Raw genomic sequence first — 17901 nt, 5'->3', positions numbered from 1 at the left:
ACTTTTATTTTAAGGTTGACTCACTTTTTCTTTCGTTCTGACTGGGGAGACATGCTCAAAGCAGCATCTTTAGAGATCTCAAGTCTAACGAACAGAAAAGCCACAACTAACTTTTTCCAATAGTTTATCTGCAGGGGCATTGGGGGGGAGGAACAATATTAATTGCATTTTAAAATTGCATTGGTGTTTTCATGTTCAGGTGTCCATCAATGAATTATTCATGCTTACCACTATTTCTGCATAGCAAACAGTGATGACCATCTGCTTAAATTTTTCATCTTTGAACAGAGGAAGAAGCCAGAATCAGTGGCCCAGGTGTTCACCTGCCCACTGCTGCAATAAGTCACCACGTAAATGTCTTAATTTGGGAGAAAAAAGTACCCCTGGATGCCTCCCTGTAAAGACTCACTGCTTGCAGGCAAATTCTGGGTAATATTTCTTTTATCACGCTACCTATTTCTATTTTTGTAAAAAAAGGTGGACTTCTTTTTTTACATTGTTTTTGGTCTCTGATGTCCCTTTTGTTCATTTTCTCAACTATATTCTCCCTTCCAGCACCCAGCTTTTCTCCCACAAAGGGGCAGGATTTCTTCTGAGCACAGATATTCTTCTTCCTCACTCCATCTTATCAATTTATCCTTTCCATTTCTTTTACATGACAATTTTTATCCCAGAAAAAGAAAAAGAAGCTTGAAAGCCCTACTATATGTCTCACAATCACAAGATAAACCTAGCAGACAAAAGAAAGGCAAAAAAAGTCACTTAGACATCAAGAAGTAATACTCAGGTCGCCCTGCTTGAAGCAGCTGAATGAGAATGTTAAGATTTTGATTAAAGACACTACTCCTGCAATCTTTTCAGGTTTCCTCCTATAGAAAGAGAATGTCTTACCTTCCAATTTTTTTCCTCACACCAGCAGAGATTTAGGTAAATATAGAAAAATCAACACACAGCTTTTTCCAGCTTAAACACGTTCAGCTTCTGTCTAATTGATACTGGTAAATACTGACATCTTCATTTTTCTTAATTTTTTTTTGTTCCAGCAATCTAGAAACACTAATAGTGATTCATCACAGAAGGCATTTTTTATTAAAACCAGGTACTTTTCACAGCATCACTTTTCTCAAAATACACAATTCCAGAAGAATTTAATTAATAGGTATATTGCAACCTGAGAGAGCTCCTTTGTCTCACTCTTTTCAAAAACAGTATGTTTCCAGCTGTATGGAAGCAAATATAGATGAACTAAAAATAATCAAAACAGCAAAGTTTCCACAAATCTTGCTGATAATGCTTAAAGCACGTGAAGAAATGTGCTCAAAGACATCACTTTAAGTCCTTTCTGTTAAAAATGCTACACAACTACCCACAGCCTTGCCAGAAATAAAGAAACAAAGAAGAAAAGATGCATCAAAGAACACACAAACTATGAGAAGAATGAGAATCGTCTGATTGGTAACCTTACACTTACTGCTTGAGACTACACAGCTTCAAAGGAGGCAATTTAGAAATGTGTGATATAGTATTTTGAAATTTGAATCAGTATTTCAAGTATTTTGTTCATTACACACCACTGCTCTTTAATGTTAAAAAAAATAAAATTCTAAATGTAATATTTTAGCTAGCTGACACATATGTGCTTTGAATTTTACATTTGGAGGGTTTAGAAGGATGTTACAAAACAGAAGGAGGAAAGAAAGGGCTTAATACAGATAAAGTACATTAAAATAAAGTTGAAAAAACTTATAGCTGTGACACTATTTTATATTAGTCTTTTAACTACTTTACAGTCTTACACTTAGATAGCTGATACATAAAGTTGTTGGTCTAAAAGCAATGAAATTTTAAAGACATTATTCAACTTTAAGAACTAAAGAATAAATAGGTTTTGACTTTCGTAAATGTTTCTTACTAAACAAACAAAAGCTTGCAAATCAATTATCGATAGTCTAAATAGACAAATATTTACTCCAGAAGTTCATTAAAGTATGCAAACATCTTTTGAAACGGTACATTCCTTTTTTTCCTCTGGAACAAAGTACTGTATATTACCTAGGACACAAAATATTTAAGAGGAGATGCTCTTTGCTCCCGGTTTATAACTGGCATAAGAGACACTCTTCAAATCACTGATGTCCTTTTCTGTTCCCTCAAAGGTATTGCTGGGGAAGGAAGAGAAGAGGGTTTTGTGTGTTTGTTCAAGAGACTGCAAAACAGAGATTGACTTCAGAGAGGGGAAAAAAGAGGCCTGGCCACAAGTCAACACGTGAGTTTTACTCCCACAACTCATATGCTGAATGATTTTTACTTTGGGTATATTAATACCTCTAAACAGACTTTCATAAGTTTGATCAGTTGACTTCTCATTTCTTCCTTTCTCATTATAGAAATATAGACTGTACAAAAGGTGCTATTTTTCTGCATATAGGTTATGGTATGGATTGGTTGCTGTTCCTCAAACTGAAGTGGAACTCCAAAATTGTAGACTTGCATATTAAATCACACTTAACTGGTGGGTCTTCAAACATACAGATCACTTCACTACACCATGACTAGAAGCAACACCAAACCAGAGCAAGAGGAGCACAGATTGTACAAGAGCCCACCACAATTCATGAAGCCAGGAGTACACCTCCACCTATTGAACAAGCCTCCCTGGCTTCTTGAAACTTCCCATCACTTTGTGAACTCAGCAACTCAGGGAAAAAGAATCCCTAACAGGGAGATGGGGAGATAAAGAAAGGGATAGGAAACAAAGGCAGAGCACAATTCAGAGCCTAGGATCAAATCTGAACCCTTATCCTTGCTCCCCCAGAGGTAAACATGCCATTGAAAAGAATAACCCCAGAAGCTTCAGTAAGCCTGCACTGCAAACAGAGCCTCTGTGATCTCTGGTCATTCAGCAACACGGGGATCTCCACAAGGTGAACAGAAAGAGAAAATAAACACAAAAAGAAAAATCCATGGAAGCCAGGAAGAAAGATGAGTAGAAAGATGAGACAAAAGAAAATGAAACATTTCCCCATAGAAAGGCAAGACATTAAAACAGGCAAAGAATGTGAAAGACTTTTTGGGAGGGGAAAAGAAAACTAAAGGAAAAGGCCAAAAAACCATAGGAGAGATAAAACTGGAGTGGCAAATTAAAATCTCAGTAGTAAAGAAGTATCTTTTCCTGATAGCTTCTTTATGTGGTTTCTTCAGTACTCTTTTCTGAAGAGAGGGATACACACATTCGATTATCTCAGAAAGGCACAGGAAAATGCAAATGAAGAGATCTATGAGTGAGGATCATAATCAGTTTGTCCTTCTTCCAAAAGACAGAGGTATTAATGCATTGTGAAACCACCTTTTTGTTTAGGAAAACTTACAGACAGCTTCTGAAGTCTGCATCCCAGGCCTGAAACTGTGCACTTAATCATGCCCATCAGTCTTGACAAACCACCGTCTATGAAGCTTCTCTGAACCCATGTCCCCTTTATACCTTGTATTTATTACAAGACAGTAAGTCCCTTCCTCAACCTGAAGTTTTGCTTCTGCTCCATAGCAAGTCAACATCATCACCAGCTATGGATTAGAGTACAAAACCAGGTGAAATTCATTTACTAAGGTGAGAAAATACAGAGAAACCTATCTTCTGCTAGCACCTAAGCCCTAACTTTCACGTCACCTTTACTCTTTGGAAAGCTGATCCCTGCTTATTTCACAACCATTTGTATCTTCTCATCAACATTTATATCTTTAGAATTCTGTTGCTTCTATAAAGAAACTCACTAGGGAGCCATATAACGCCTTTGCTCACCAGTTACTGTTTTAGCATTTTACTAATGAAGTTGGATATAATATAACAGATATATTTGAGCTAGAACAGATTTGTCATGTGTTGTATTAAATTAGAGAACACAACAAACAAGACATACTACACCTGTACCTCCCAGAAGTGTGAGTTTACTACATAATCTTCCCCTTAATAGCAGAGGCACAAATAAAGTAGGAAAAGAAAAAAATCAGTCATAATACACAGTAATGGCTGGTAACAAAACAGCAGGAAACTACAGTCTCCATCTCCAGCTTCACTAGGCTCAAAGAGTGGACACACTCTGGGATGATACCAGCATTCTTCTCTGAAAAGACCAAGAGTCTGAAGACCACAGTGTTAATTTAAAAGAGACTAAATATTCCTCCTGCTGTTTTCTCAAGTTACTGTTTGAACAAGGGTTAACTTTAATTTCTTAGTTACTAGCATTCCTGAGGAAGAAGCAGTGCTCTCTATGCCATTTATTCTTTTCCTGTATAAATTAATGAAAATCAGTCACTGTCATTTTACCAGTATAGACAATGCTCAGGCTTTGATCTCTAAACTGATCATATCTTCACCTCAGGCTCTGCATATTCTCTGCCAATGATTTTCTCTATACAGCTCATACTTTTGAGACACTGTGCCCAAAACTTCACATTGTGGGTGAAAGAATTTGAAACTTTATTTGAAAGAATAAAAACTGTCTGGGGCTGAATAATAAGAATATTTTCTAAGAGGGCACTACCTGCATCAATTCTTAGTCAGGTCTGACGGGGTTTTGCAATACAGTATACAATAGTTCAAGCTTACAGTAAAGGAAAGAAAAAAAGTCAAGTTTGCCCACTAGCTGCCTACTGAAAACAGATTCAACACAACTCATCAGCACACTTCCAACCAAATCCACTGTGAATGAATAAATATAAAATGAATAAATATATTGTGAAAGCATTACTTAACAATCCTACAGTATTAATGGCAGCTTCTTATGTGTTTGGTAAATATTTATGCTTCAGAAACTGCGAAACAAAGAACTAAGGGTGGGAAAGAGCTTAGCAGCTTTCAGGAAGAAACAAAGCCACAGTGGGTTTGAAGAGACAATGAGTGTACTTTAACATTTATTCTTTAAAATTCTATCACAAAAATACTTATGTGAAGATAACAGATAATAAAACGTTTGCAGAGAGACTACACTTACTCCAATTACCAATGAAAAACACAACTGCTTTAAAAAACGAGAAGGGCATGAGAGGATCATAATGGTTCCTGGGAAAAAAAAAGACTGCCCAGAAAAGCAGAGAAAAGGCAAGTGGGTGCATTCGTTAGTAGATGGGTAACAAAGTGGTGGACTGTAATGTGATATGTAAGAAAAAGAGTTGGAGTTATAAACCAACTCTAAGAACCAGATAGTTCTGAACACACTGCAAGGACACTGTATTTCAAAACATCCATTCACCTTAACTTCAGAGCAGAATCCTCTGCTTGAGCACTGAAAGCCTCTAATCAATGATGTATACAGGTAATGAATGGCCAAATACCAGTTAGAAGCATTACACCACTCAAAATTAAAAACACAAGGGGTAAAGCAAGCAATCAAGGCAGTCTAACAAGAGAACAAGGCATTCCTAAAACAAACATTCCAAATCATGACAGGACTCCCGGTACTCCCAAAACTGACATGTTTCCTCCAGGATTTCAGTGCAGGTGACTCAGTGGAGATGGGAGAGCAGTTTCAAAATCTAAGGGCATTTATGAAGTGGACACAATGCATTCCTTCTTCACATTAACAATTCTATGTTTAAGGAGAAAATTCCCTTCTAGAGTGTAATATAGGAAGGCTATAAGAAGACTTTACCACAACAGAAATTAAATGAGAGAAAAAAAATAGCAATTACAATTCTATTTTTCTGATGTAGCTACTCAAGATACCTGGTTTTATAAAGAAATCAGTTCCAATGATTATATTAGAGAAACTCAAACATTTCTCTCCCTCTTCCATCATTTTTTTAGCAAACCAATGGGGTGGTTCACAAACAAGTGAATAACTCATCTTTTTGGCAATCCTCTGCAGTGAATACTCTGTGTATTTGCAACAAGCTGTCCCAAGCCTTATTGTTAAATTTCCAGTAAGCATGACAGTAATATTAAAAATACCCAAGAAGAAAATAAAAACTTGCAAAAAGTAAGAAAGCCGTAACTGGTGTGTGTGCAGGTTGTTTGTTTGTTTAAGAGCCAGAGAACAGCACTTCCATCAGTCTCAGGGGGATTCTCTTTGAACCAACTAATGAAGAACTAGACACTTAGAAGGCCAAATTGAAAACAATTGAAAAAGCTAGAAATTCTTTCTATTACATAACTTGTCTGGCTAATTCCACACCAAAACACAGGCTGAGCTCCAAACTGGAGGAAAAGACTAACAGAATATAGTACCTCTTGTTTTCTCTTAGCACTTAACAGAAGAACCTAGTGTCTAACCTCATTTTTTGTTTGCACAGGCAACAGGACACAACAAAATGGCAAACTGTGGGAATAAAAACACACAGCTCAATTTTGAATGACCACATTTGAAATTACACACTACAAGCTACCACCTCAGGACCCAGGAAGTTCTGAATACAAACTGTGTTTTCTGACTTAAAAACACTGTCAAGAAGAGGTATTAAAAATAATAAAATTGGTACAGGAGTTCTGAAATCCAAGGAGATTTGAGACAATGACAGATCTCAATCAGACCAGACTTACTGGCAACACACTGTGTACAGTAAAGTACCTGCAAGTGTTCCATAATGGTAGTATCATATGATTTCATAGTGTGAATAAATAATTATTTAGGCCACAAATCCACATTCACATTCTTCTCAAAATAACTCTGACCAGAGCCTGGGAATTTCCAGCAAGGGCCTTAAAGGAGGCAACAGTATCCTTTCAAAATGTCCCTCCTGTTTTAAGTAAGACTCTCATACAAAGGAATGAGGTGTCTCTACAAATAAAGCCTGAAATATATGAACCAAGGCCAAGCAATAAAAGCCTTGCCTATGCAAGTCTGCAGAACCCAGAACAGCATCTCACTATGGCGTAAATAATTACAACTATCACAAAAATGTTAGCTATTGTTGTGATATGTTAGCTCTGTTTTACACATCAGAAAAGAGCCTGAAGATTGCAAATACACACAATCTACTGAAGTAGCTTTTCCTTTTAATGCAACAAGTGGATGACAGCAGAGAGAGCAACTGCTGCTTGATTTAATTCGGTCAGGAGAGCTCAAGGAACTAGGTCAAGACCCAGAAGAACATGCACTCATACACTGAACCAGTGGAGAAAAGTTGGCTAAAAGCATCTCAAAATTGAAAAAAAGAATCACCTCTGCAAACATCAGTCTGACTTGCAGAGCCATACAAACCAATCCCATACACCTTTGCCGAACTAGAGATGTCTTTATTTCCACACCAGTATGTAAACAAAATACTACATATATATATATATATGTATATGTGTATATACGCTTTGCCCTATGCACAATGCTTATTTCTACATTTCAGGATTCACAGCTTTTAAAAATGCCAACACAGTTCCCCTTCTTTACAGTAGCAGAATTTAAAACTTCATCTGCTCTGGAAAGCCTATGGTTAATGCAAAGTGTACTTTCTGGTACTAAACCAGTGAAAACTGAACACTTGTCCATAGCACAACATGGCCAGATTCCAACTCAATTCAATATAAATTGCATTCTCTGATCATGTAAGGCCAATATTCAGAAGAAAATAAAGTTTTGCAGTTCCAGGTAGGGAGATATCAATGAGGCAGGTGATGGTTACAAAGATCAGCAATAGCAGGAAAAGTACTGACACTGGTCTGAAGAAACAGGTGATAAAAGGAAAAGCAGAAAGAGCTTGTGTAATTTCTGTTAACTATGTATCTGGCTCTGCTTAGTGCAAACATCACCTGAATTCCAGGTTCACAATGCAGTAGAATATCAAGTTTTGTTAAAAAGAAAAAAAAAAAATCAAGCAAAGAGCTAATAAGTATATGTTAATTACAAATAGAAATTACTATCAGCAGAAAGGAAATAAAACAACTCTTGAAGCAGGCACACTGTTGTTAGCCGACTTCTTTGTGACAGTGTTAAGGCCCTCTTGCTACACTATTCCAAAAGAAAGAGCTAATTTAAAAGAAAAACGAAAAATGCCAAGAATCAGACAAGGAAAATGGACTGCTCTATACAATGACGGCTTACATGGCTTTACACGAGTAGCTTTATAGAAGTTACAAAAACCTCTATGAAATCTTAGTGTACTTCGATCACAGCATGTGGGGAACCTATACAGTTATTCCCAGCCAAGTCTGCAGTTTGTTTATAGAAAACGGTTTTCAGATTTCCAAGAGCAATCCCACAAAATCTACTCGGAAGAGCAGCACCACAATACCACGAGTGCATGCAGATGAAAACTCACCTGAAAGACAGCTCTGTCTTAAGAACGCCAGTGAACTTACAGTTTCAATCTTTGGTCAAACATTATCCCGACAATGAAGCCTACATAGGAATTCTCTCTGCTGCCCTGACTTTCCCTCTGCAGACCTCCTCACCTACCATACCCCTTGCCCCACAACTTCCACGAATCCAAAGAGCATCCCAACGAAACCGGGTGACCTCACCTTTCATTTTGACAGTGGGGGAATTGGGTCCAGCCGATTGCTTCCTCCATCCTCTCCAGTTCTGGCAAAGGCTCTCTGCCTCCGAGATGAAGGAACAAAGAGAGTCTTCTTCAAAGCGATCGGAGTCTTCAAATGAAAACCTCTCCCCGTCCTCCCACTCTGCGAACATGAGTTCCATCACATCCGACAGGCGACGTGGGGGAAAAGAAGAAAGACAGGAACAGCACTGCTCACTTTTAACAGGCGAATGGACTTGAGGGCTCTTGCAATACTTAAAATCTCGGGTTTGATTTGATCCCCATACTACAGTACCAGGAAAAAACAAAGTCAGCGCTGCCTGAGGTGGGAGAAGCAGGAAATAACTAAGGGGCAGCTCGTAAAAATTCCATGGGGGGAAAAAAAAAGTTCTTTAAAAAGTTAAAAAATGCTTATGTCCACAGAATGTACTTGAGGCGGAGGGGGCCGGTTAGTCCATGAGAGCTGCCTCCAGGCGGAACAGGTGCCTGCCGGGCACACGGAGGGTCCGAAGGCTCCCGGCACTGCAGGACGAGGGAAGGGGCCGGCTTCCTCCACCGGGGCTCCCGCGGGGGGACCGCCGGTGTCTGTGCGCAGGGCCGGGTCTCCCTGAGGTTGTGCTTGTCTCACTCCCGGCGCAGGAACCGAGGGGAGAGCGGGCAGGGGCACCGGCGGGGGCTGGGGAGGAACAACTTCCCTCCCGCTCGCGGGGGCTTAAAAACGGCCCGGTGAGGCCGGAGGGCCAGCGGAGGGGCGGCGCGACCTCCCGGCTGCTCGTCACGGGCACCGGCACTAGCAGCGGCGCGGGTGGGCAGGCAGGCGGCGGCTCCGGCCTCACGGGGGCGCGGGCGGCGGCCGGCGGGGAGCGCCCGGCGCTGGTCAGGCGGGCAGAGCGGGGGCAGCCCGTCGCCGCTCCGGTCGCGGTGGCCCCGCGGTGTCTCTATGAGCCCATGACCGGCGGGCCCCGCTGGACGCCCCCGAGCCCGGCGCGGCCCCGGCGGTTCGCGGCCCCGGCGGGTCCCGTCCCTGCCCGGCGCGGGCACCAAGATGGCTCCGCGCTTCCCAGCTTCACCTGCGACACCCCCCCGCCAGCTGAGCGCCGCTTCCGCCGCCGCGCTTCCGGCTTCCGCCGCGCGGGGCATGCCGGGCGGGGCTGCCGGTCCCAGCCCGGCACCGGGAATGCGGGAGAAGGAGCCCCGGTGTCCCCAGGGATGGGCCGCCGAGCTCGGCTGGCGCCTGCCTGCCGCTGCACACCCAGCGGCTCGCTTGGAGCGCCTGTAATAAAACAAAAGTCTGTGTATTGTGCCCGCCCGCACCGCCAAAGGCAGCGGGAGAGCGCTAGCTGTGCTAAAATCCGGGGGTTACCCCGGAACGCGCCGAAGATGAGTTGCATGAGGTAGAAATCACTCAGCTGTGATCATCTGATTGGAAATGAAAAAAATATTTGAGTTCTCAGTAACATTTTCTATTAGAAGAAAAACAAACAGCAGGAAAGGAGACCGAGGGGGGAAAAGGAAGTGAAGTGAGGGGACCGCGGCTCGATAAGTCCTGTTCAAGTGCAGGGACTGCTTTCCTCCGGCCGAGAAATCCCCTCGCTCTCTCAACAGGGGCCGAAGGGAAGGAGGGGTCTGAGGAGCTGCTCGCGTCTGAACAACCCCAAAATTCAAAGAGAGGAAATAACTCACGTGCCAGGTCCATGAGGAATTGCATAGGTTAGGTAAGGTCTTCCTATCCTGCCCACTCTAAAAGCAGCAGATGTGAGGTTCTTTTTTTTTTTTTTTTTTTTCTGTAATTCTCTTTCTTGGCGATCTAGTTCATTGCTTCATTGTGAGAGTTGAGTAGTAAAATACCAAAGAGTAAGTTCTCTCTTTAAGCTGAGTACGTCAGCCAAACAGCTGGACCTACACCTCCCTCCCCGTGTTTGTACAGAGAGGAAAAGTAGATGACGGGGAGGGGAAAAAAGCTGGGGAAAAAAGAATGACATACTAAGAAATGGTAAATGTAGAGCTGAGAGAATCTGAAATGCATCTGGGAACACTCACTATCTCCCTCGTCATACTATAGTCCTTGATCCAAAAAAATTCTATTAATTGGTGAGTCCTCATAGAGGGTCCTAAGTGATGCAGCTTGGATCTTAAAGGAAACTTCCTACATGGTTTGTCCTTACAAAGGTAATGCTTCCCCGTTTAAGATTTTGAACACGAAGGTGCATTACTGCAGCATTCATCAGCTATAAAAGCTATGGTTACTTGTTGAAATGTCAGATCCTTCAGTGCTACCAAGCCAGACATCCCACAGGTGCACGGGCAGGGAGGCAAGACACCGGGCAAGCCAGCTACAAGGCAATGTGCTGCAGCACAGCCTGCCAAGTTCTGGCTCATGTGCTGCCTAATCCTACCCAAAAGTTGTCCTGTGCTGATGCCTGACCCGATCAAATCTGTACTGCCAAATAACCTGTTAGTGCACCACACCAGCAGTAATTTGGGAGAGAGACACACCTGCCTGATAATGGGAGCTCTGGTGGGTTACATCAATAGCACTCTGAGTCAAGGGCATTGCAGAGAATCCCTGCCACGTGAGAAAGCAAAGATATGCAAAGGCATTGCAATACTTTGTGCAGTGTTGCATTAAAGAAGGATTTCACCTTAGGAAAGGTGTTTCCCTTGTGAGAAAAAGGTATTTAGAAGATTGTAGGAATTTCAAAGATGAAAATATACAGCTGAAATTTTGGAGAGCATTTTGATGGGGAAAAGGAGATTATTAAAAAAAAAAAAAATAAATGTGTTGTGTCTGAGGAGTGAAGAGGTACCAGGTGAAATTCAGCACCCTGACTCAGATTGTCGCACTTGAAATGACAGAAGTGGGCAGGGAAACATGGTGATGCCATAAGGCTGGTGCTGCTCACCAATATCTTTTGACAACATTATGTGCAACACAGCACTGTTAGATTTTACCTAAATCCAGTAGAGAATACACATTACATCAAAAAGGGTAGAGGAGAGGAGGAATATTAGACAGTCCTAATTATAAGGGGGCTTCAGTACATTATGTTTGATTCCATTAAATTGTAACAATCCTCACTCCCTTTCCTCCTTCTTCCAGGTTTGGGATACCACAAGTTATGGAGATTTCCAAAGAAATCTTGCTTTCCCTTTCTTAAACATCACAGGCTGAAAGCATGGAAGAGGTGATGAAAAGAATGAGGCAAGCAAAACAGAGTGCACATTTGCACTTTTATCTTAAAGTGCATTTCAAGACACTGTAAAAATGTGTCTTCTGGCTTGTGCAGACCAGGCCTGGGTGTGTTGTTGCCTTGGCCAACATGAGGGAGTGCCAGGTGTGAGTGCTTCACTTCTCCTTGTCCTCATGGCTTGGAAAGGCACACAAGTTCATAAACACTCATCCGTTTTTTTTCCAGCCGGCTTATTGCATGAGACAGGCATGTATTTTCCCTTGTGGATCTTCCAACAGACAAAAACTAGGGACTGTAAAAAGTAATATCTGACAATTTCAGCAGTGTTCTGCTAGGAAGAAAGAAATTCAGTAAGAAATCCTGCAGAAACTACAAGGTTGCCAATAAGATGTTTTCTTGCTTACAGGGATGTACTTTTCTTTTCCTTTCTCTCTTATTTCAGAAAAAGGAAATTGCTGTTCAGAATTCCTCTGCCTCCGTTGTAGACAATTTTAAGAATGCAGCATTCCATATGAGAGAGACACATATGAGTGCACACACATACCCTAAAGCAGAATTGCAACATTTACATTCGTTTCCTGTCTTAAGATCTCACTGGGGACTAAAAATCAGTGAGAGTCTGCATTGCACCCCAGAAGTGTCTGCTTTTCACTGGTGAGTCATGTGCTACTCTACAAGTCATATCCAGCATGGTTTTTATTTCTGATTGCGTGGAAAGTAAAACACATCCTTGCTATGGCTTGAATCTAATACAGACTCAATAACAAAATACAGCACTCTGGGGATTTTCACTGCTAGTGCAGTGGGACCCAGCTGTTCAGCTCCATTCTGACTCAACAAAGATTTCATTGTCTCTTTGTATGCGATAATGCACTCAGAAATGACAAGCAAAGGCAAATTCTTTAAAGTACACATATGGCTTTGTGTCTAAGTAATATATTGGATGTGCAGAATAATAGTTTCTTGTGCTCTGGAACTATGGCATTATGGCAGACTGCCAAATGTTCCCATTCCTCCTAGATGATCACTGTTTCATGCTATACTGATCACTTAATTAATAACTAGTAATAATTAATAACAGATATTAAATATCTACACAGACATAACAACCAGCCACCATTATTTATTTCAGAACACTAGGCCTGTACAAGAGATGGAGCAAAGAACTGCTTTAGCACAAAAGGGACAGCACACAGCTCATTGCTCCTTGCTCCTCTTCTTACTAGGCGAATGGCTGTGCAAGATGCATAGAGCTTTTCCAGACAATGCATACTAGGAAGCTGAAAGCAGAGCTGTCCTGAGGAATCACAAGCTAAATTTCCCCCATTTGGATCAAGCATTTTCTGGTGTTTGACTAATCCTTTCCACAGAAGACTTTGAAATTATGTTGTCCAAGGTTCTGTCTCTGGGATCTTAAAGAATATGAACATGTGCCTGATTAAAGCCGTATTCAAAACTGAATTCACCATTTGTGAGATAAGTGACTGGTACGTACATACATACATGGAAAATAGAGTCAGTAGGGGAACATTTTGCAACAGCTGTTAAAATTACTGTTATACAGCAGGAGACAACAGTTATGGCTAAGACCTCATGTATGAACATAACTGCTACTCTTCAGAAAGATAAGATGGCATTTACAGATAATATTGCCTGCAAGGATTACTGAGCATATGTTGTCTGGCATTTTGTATTTCACAGGATACAAGTATATTTTCCTCTTCCTTTCACACTAACCTGCGGGAGCATTTGTTTTTTGTTTTTTTTTCATACTTTCTTCTGCCATTACCAAAGCTGACAGTCTGGCAGGGTCTAATGTGCACTGTACATTCACAGATAAGAGCACCAAGCTAAAGGGAACTGAAATGTTCTCCATTTTGCAGAGGGAAAAGAAAACAATTGTTACACTGCAAGTTCTCTTTTTTTGCAGTCAATATCACATTTGGACATTTCCTCAGCTATGTGAAAAGATTGTGAAGGCAGCGTAATATCTTTCTCCTTTGTCTAGAGAGCAGGTCAGATACATCATTTATGTAAACTCAGCAATTGATAACTCAGTTTGTCTAGAGAGTGTATTGCCCTAACTAGCAATGTTATACACTTGTTCCTTGTCCTTCCTAAGTACAACCAAGAAGCCTCTTTTGATGCAGGCAAAACATAGGCTCATTGGCTCATTTTCAGTTCACCAAACAATAATCAAGGAAAATTACTAAATGTGACATTCCTTCTCTAGCAATCTACAGTTTTAGAAATCAGAAATGGTAATTAAAAATAACAAGTGCTGCTGACCCTTAACACACCTTTTCTGCAGAAGACAGGCTTCTGTATTTGTTTTTGGAGGTACAGTTAGCTGGTAAGTAAAGGATAACTGTTAGGGAATATAGGAAGCCCACTTGTTCATGTCAAGGCCAACATACACTGCTCTGCAACATAGACAAGCAGATCCTGGCTAACTGAAGTAATGCTCTGCTGTATTTACATGCTTCTCACATCTTCAGGAGCCAAAGCCTTCCCCATGCTATTGAACCTGCTCCTTCAGATGAAACTGGCCATAGCAAAATTTGCACTATAGCTGCTTCTTAGCAGTAAAGTCTTTCAAAATATAAATAACAGGTACATTAGTACTTAAATATAGGGATAAAAGATTACTAAGAAAAGGTGATTCTAAAATGCAAGAACAACAGTGTACCATATTATGGACAGTAAAATGGTATGTATTCTCCACAGCCTTTCCCTAGAAAAATAATCTAACCATGGAGTTAGGGATATGAAGGGCTTTATTTTAAAAATTGAAGTCATGCTACCTCTCATCAGATCCGAATGGGAAGTTCAATCGTCAATTAAGCTGTCAATCCAACATAAGGTTCTCTCTTACAAATAGTATGGTTGCTACAACCATGCAGCAATGTTCCATTTAAGAAAACACACCTTGACAAGTTTTGTGCTCGTGAGTGTGGGTAAGGGTCAGTGCTGTTCCAGTTACATGTTTAACTGGCCTCTTGTGTAAGAAAGAGGAGACGCTAACAAAGATATTATGCATTTCATGATGACTGAAAATTACCTGGACTGCTAGATACAGAGATAACACTTCAGTCACTTTTCTTTTTCTGTAATAAGTGAGGGGAAAAAAAAAATTCCCTAGACCTACTGACTTGAGCAAGTAGGATTTATTGCAGAGTGCTCTGTAAAACAAACCAGTCAAGACTTAAAGTTATCTGAATGCTTATTGGTAACAAGTGTTCACCTATTTCACCTGCAGATCCCATATCTCTGGTGTATTCAGGAGACAAGCTCCTTTACAAGACTTAGGGATTTCCAGATTAAATCAGTTGCTTCTATTTTCATCTCTCTTCTCTAGGCAGGTGACCAACCCTTAGCAGGTACTGACAGCTGGTGTTTTGTGCACTGCTCAAAGGCTACCAGCTTTTTTTAGTCAGATCTTCATTTTCAGCCATATTCCTGCAAAATGCTGTGACAAGATCCTATAAAACTCACTATCCAAAACTTTAATGCATTTCCCAAGATATTTCACATGTCTTCTTGGGGGAAGGTAACTAGATTTGTGTAATTCTATCATCACATTTAGTGGTAAATCTAGCAAACTATATTTATTTAGGATGGTTAAATGTAATAGTAGTAGGAGTTTAGTGAGTAGTGGCACGTTCTTTGCTTATTTATTCAGGAATCTTGTGTGTGGACACTCCTGACTCTTCTAAACAGTGGCATCTGATTCAAATAGAATCAAATAGATGCATCACCCCTAAATGTCAACCATGGAGTTGCATCAGTTTAACCAAATTGTTAAACCCATGTAACTGCGAAGACAAGCCTTGCAGGAAAATAAAGATTTCTCAAGTGTAAATCAACGTAGCTGTGGCTTAAACATGTGGAGAGTTAAAAGGGTTTCTGTTGAGACTTCAGCATAATTGTGCTGAATAACAGAATCTGCTTCTTAGTCTTGCAAGAGGTAGCAAAATGGTAAACCTGAAGCAAAGGAGCTTTCCTCTGGTATGTTTGGTTACTGGTTCTAGAATCCCACAATCAGAGGTTATAATCCTGCTTTACCTCCAGCAAGTCTGTACGTGTGAGTGGGGAGGGGGGAAAAGAGTAAGGAACGAACCTTTAGAAGCACATTATCTTCTTTTCATACAGCTTTGGTTTAAGCAGAGCAGATTAGTTAAACTGCAAAGCCAAGGTTTGAAGTGGTTTTGTCCTGTTTCCAAGAAGAGAGTAATAGAAAAGAATAAATTTTTGCAGTGGTTTCAGCTGAATTGTCCACTTACGTTGCCACACTCCCAGTCTCTGCAGTGAGGAGGGCGTGCTGTCCAGGCTGGCACATGGGCAAACAGGACAGCAACGCTGCTGCACGACCTCTCTCTCCTCTTGGAAACCCTTGGCAGCTACCTGCTGCTGGCTCCTGAGCCCCAGCGCTGCCAGGGGCTGGCACTCAAAACACGCTCAGCAAACACTTCCCAACAGGAATAACTTGCTGAAATTTTGATTCCTGCCAAAACATGAGCCCAGCCCTGAGTTCCACCTGTTCCCAGCTCACCCCTTAGAGCTGCAGCTGCCCTGATGCATGCATGAAGGCCACTGCAGATATAAAGGGATAGGAGAAACAAGGCCTTTTGCTTAGCTGACAGAGCAACACAGCTTCTTATTAGTAAAGCTGAGCCAAGGAAGTTGGTTCTTCCTTTCAGGTGACAGACTAGTTTTGAAAATCTGCAAAGAGAACAGTGCCTTTTATTTCTGGCAGAATGTGTGGGATTTGAAAAGCAGGGAGGAGAAGATCAAGTGGTGCACTGGGGTCTCACCAATTTGTCTGTCCTATGCCTGTCCTCCATCAGCACATCTTAAATCCAAAGGTTTTTCTAAACATAAATTACTCCAGGTGGACCCTCCACATACTTAAAGATCCATTTTGCTGGCTCTACTTCCTCTTTTCACTTTTGCACATGAACAGAATTCCATAGAAACCTCCTACCAATGCTTGGAACCCGTTCTAGACAGGCCAGTTTAAGAGTAGCATGGGACCCAGCCCAGCAAACCGAGGCAATTTGAGCAGTATCCCGTCTTCCTCCACTAGAAAGAGGAAATTGTGCCCAAGTAAGAATTTTTTTAATGTCAGTGCTGATACCTGAATGCCCTTCTTCCTCTCTCCCAATGAATATGGTAGCTATCCTAGTTAGAAAATCACATGAAGAAAGCTCAGGTTTTTTTCCTCATTCATATTTCAGTTTCAAAATCCAAAGCTATCTTACAGCAGGCAATCTGAAACAAATAAGCTCATGCCATACACTCCTCCCAAGCCTTTTCACCACAAAAAGGCAGCAATCAAGTGCTTTAATACAAAACAATATTTGACAGACTTGTAGCATTAACCATAGCTTCAACTGTTTCTTTTCCAGATAGCGACTACAGAAGAGCACTGCAGAACTGATGGGATGAAACGGTGCCTGCTGACCCATGGAAGGCCAGATAAAATGCCCGAACTCTGCTTCCCAGTTTTGCACAAGCAAGAAGGGAAATGCAGGTAGGTGCAGAAAACCCCAAAGGCTGACATGAAGCGAGGAAACTGTTAACCACAAGCAGTCCTTTCTTCAGTGAGTGCATGTTGGTTCCCAACAGCAGGCTGGAGTCAGTACATGCAAAAACTTACACACTATAATTCTTGGAGTCTGCAGGCATCAGCTACACCATCAGTCTAATCCTAAAGACTTGGAAAAGTCAGTGCAGATCTTGCAAGGAGCTGGACTATGTTTTAAGACAGACTTTTCTTACAGAAGTTCAGGTTTCAGCAGTGGGGCAGCATGGGTGGAGTATAACAGTGTTCTTGAACCAATGGCTCATTCAAACTGCATTTCTCTTATCCCACTTCCACTTTTCCAGAGGCTTTGACTCGTAAGAGTGATGACACATGAATCGGAGACTAAAAGGAGACTAAGTCATGCCGAACAAAATTTGTATAGAAAGATCACCTTTAACAACAAATTAGAAAGCTGATGTATTAAAGCCTCTTAACTTTTAAATGCAATGAGCTGACCTGCTCTTTACTTGTTCCAAATGGCAAAAAGTGTGGCATTTGAAGAACTGTTGCCTTTCATTGTAATGGTAGCTAACATGATGCCAACTTTGCAACACGCTTTAGCATGTTGAAGCGTCTCTAAAAATAACATTAATAGAGAAATTTAATTAACTTAACTCAGTGCTGAAAAAAATCCTAAAATCTGCCCTTGGAACAGAT

General features: G+C 41.2%; 1 protein-coding gene across 2 annotated transcripts in view; it reads right to left on the bottom strand.

Moving 5' to 3' along the window:
• Nucleotides 1-9238, bottom strand: part of ZSWIM8 (zinc finger SWIM-type containing 8) — a 56562-nt gene extending 47324 nt beyond the window's left edge. The window contains exon 1 of one of the 2 annotated variants that reach the window (XM_032115705.1): nt 8450-9238. In XM_032115705.1, the coding sequence (XP_031971596.1) occupies nt 8450-8627 (178 nt within the window). In that variant the 5' untranslated portion in view covers nt 8628-9238. The remainder of the gene's footprint in view (nt 1-8449) is intronic. The other variant, XM_032115704.1, reaches the window with a different exon arrangement.
• Between the last annotated feature and the right edge of the window lie 8663 nt (nt 9239-17901).

This window comes from Corvus moneduloides, chromosome 8 (assembly GCF_009650955.1).
Source record: "Corvus moneduloides isolate bCorMon1 chromosome 8, bCorMon1.pri, whole genome shotgun sequence".
Classification (NCBI taxonomy): domain Eukaryota; kingdom Metazoa; phylum Chordata; class Aves; order Passeriformes; family Corvidae; genus Corvus; species Corvus moneduloides.
This window is presented reverse-complemented; position numbering and strand designations above follow the sequence as displayed.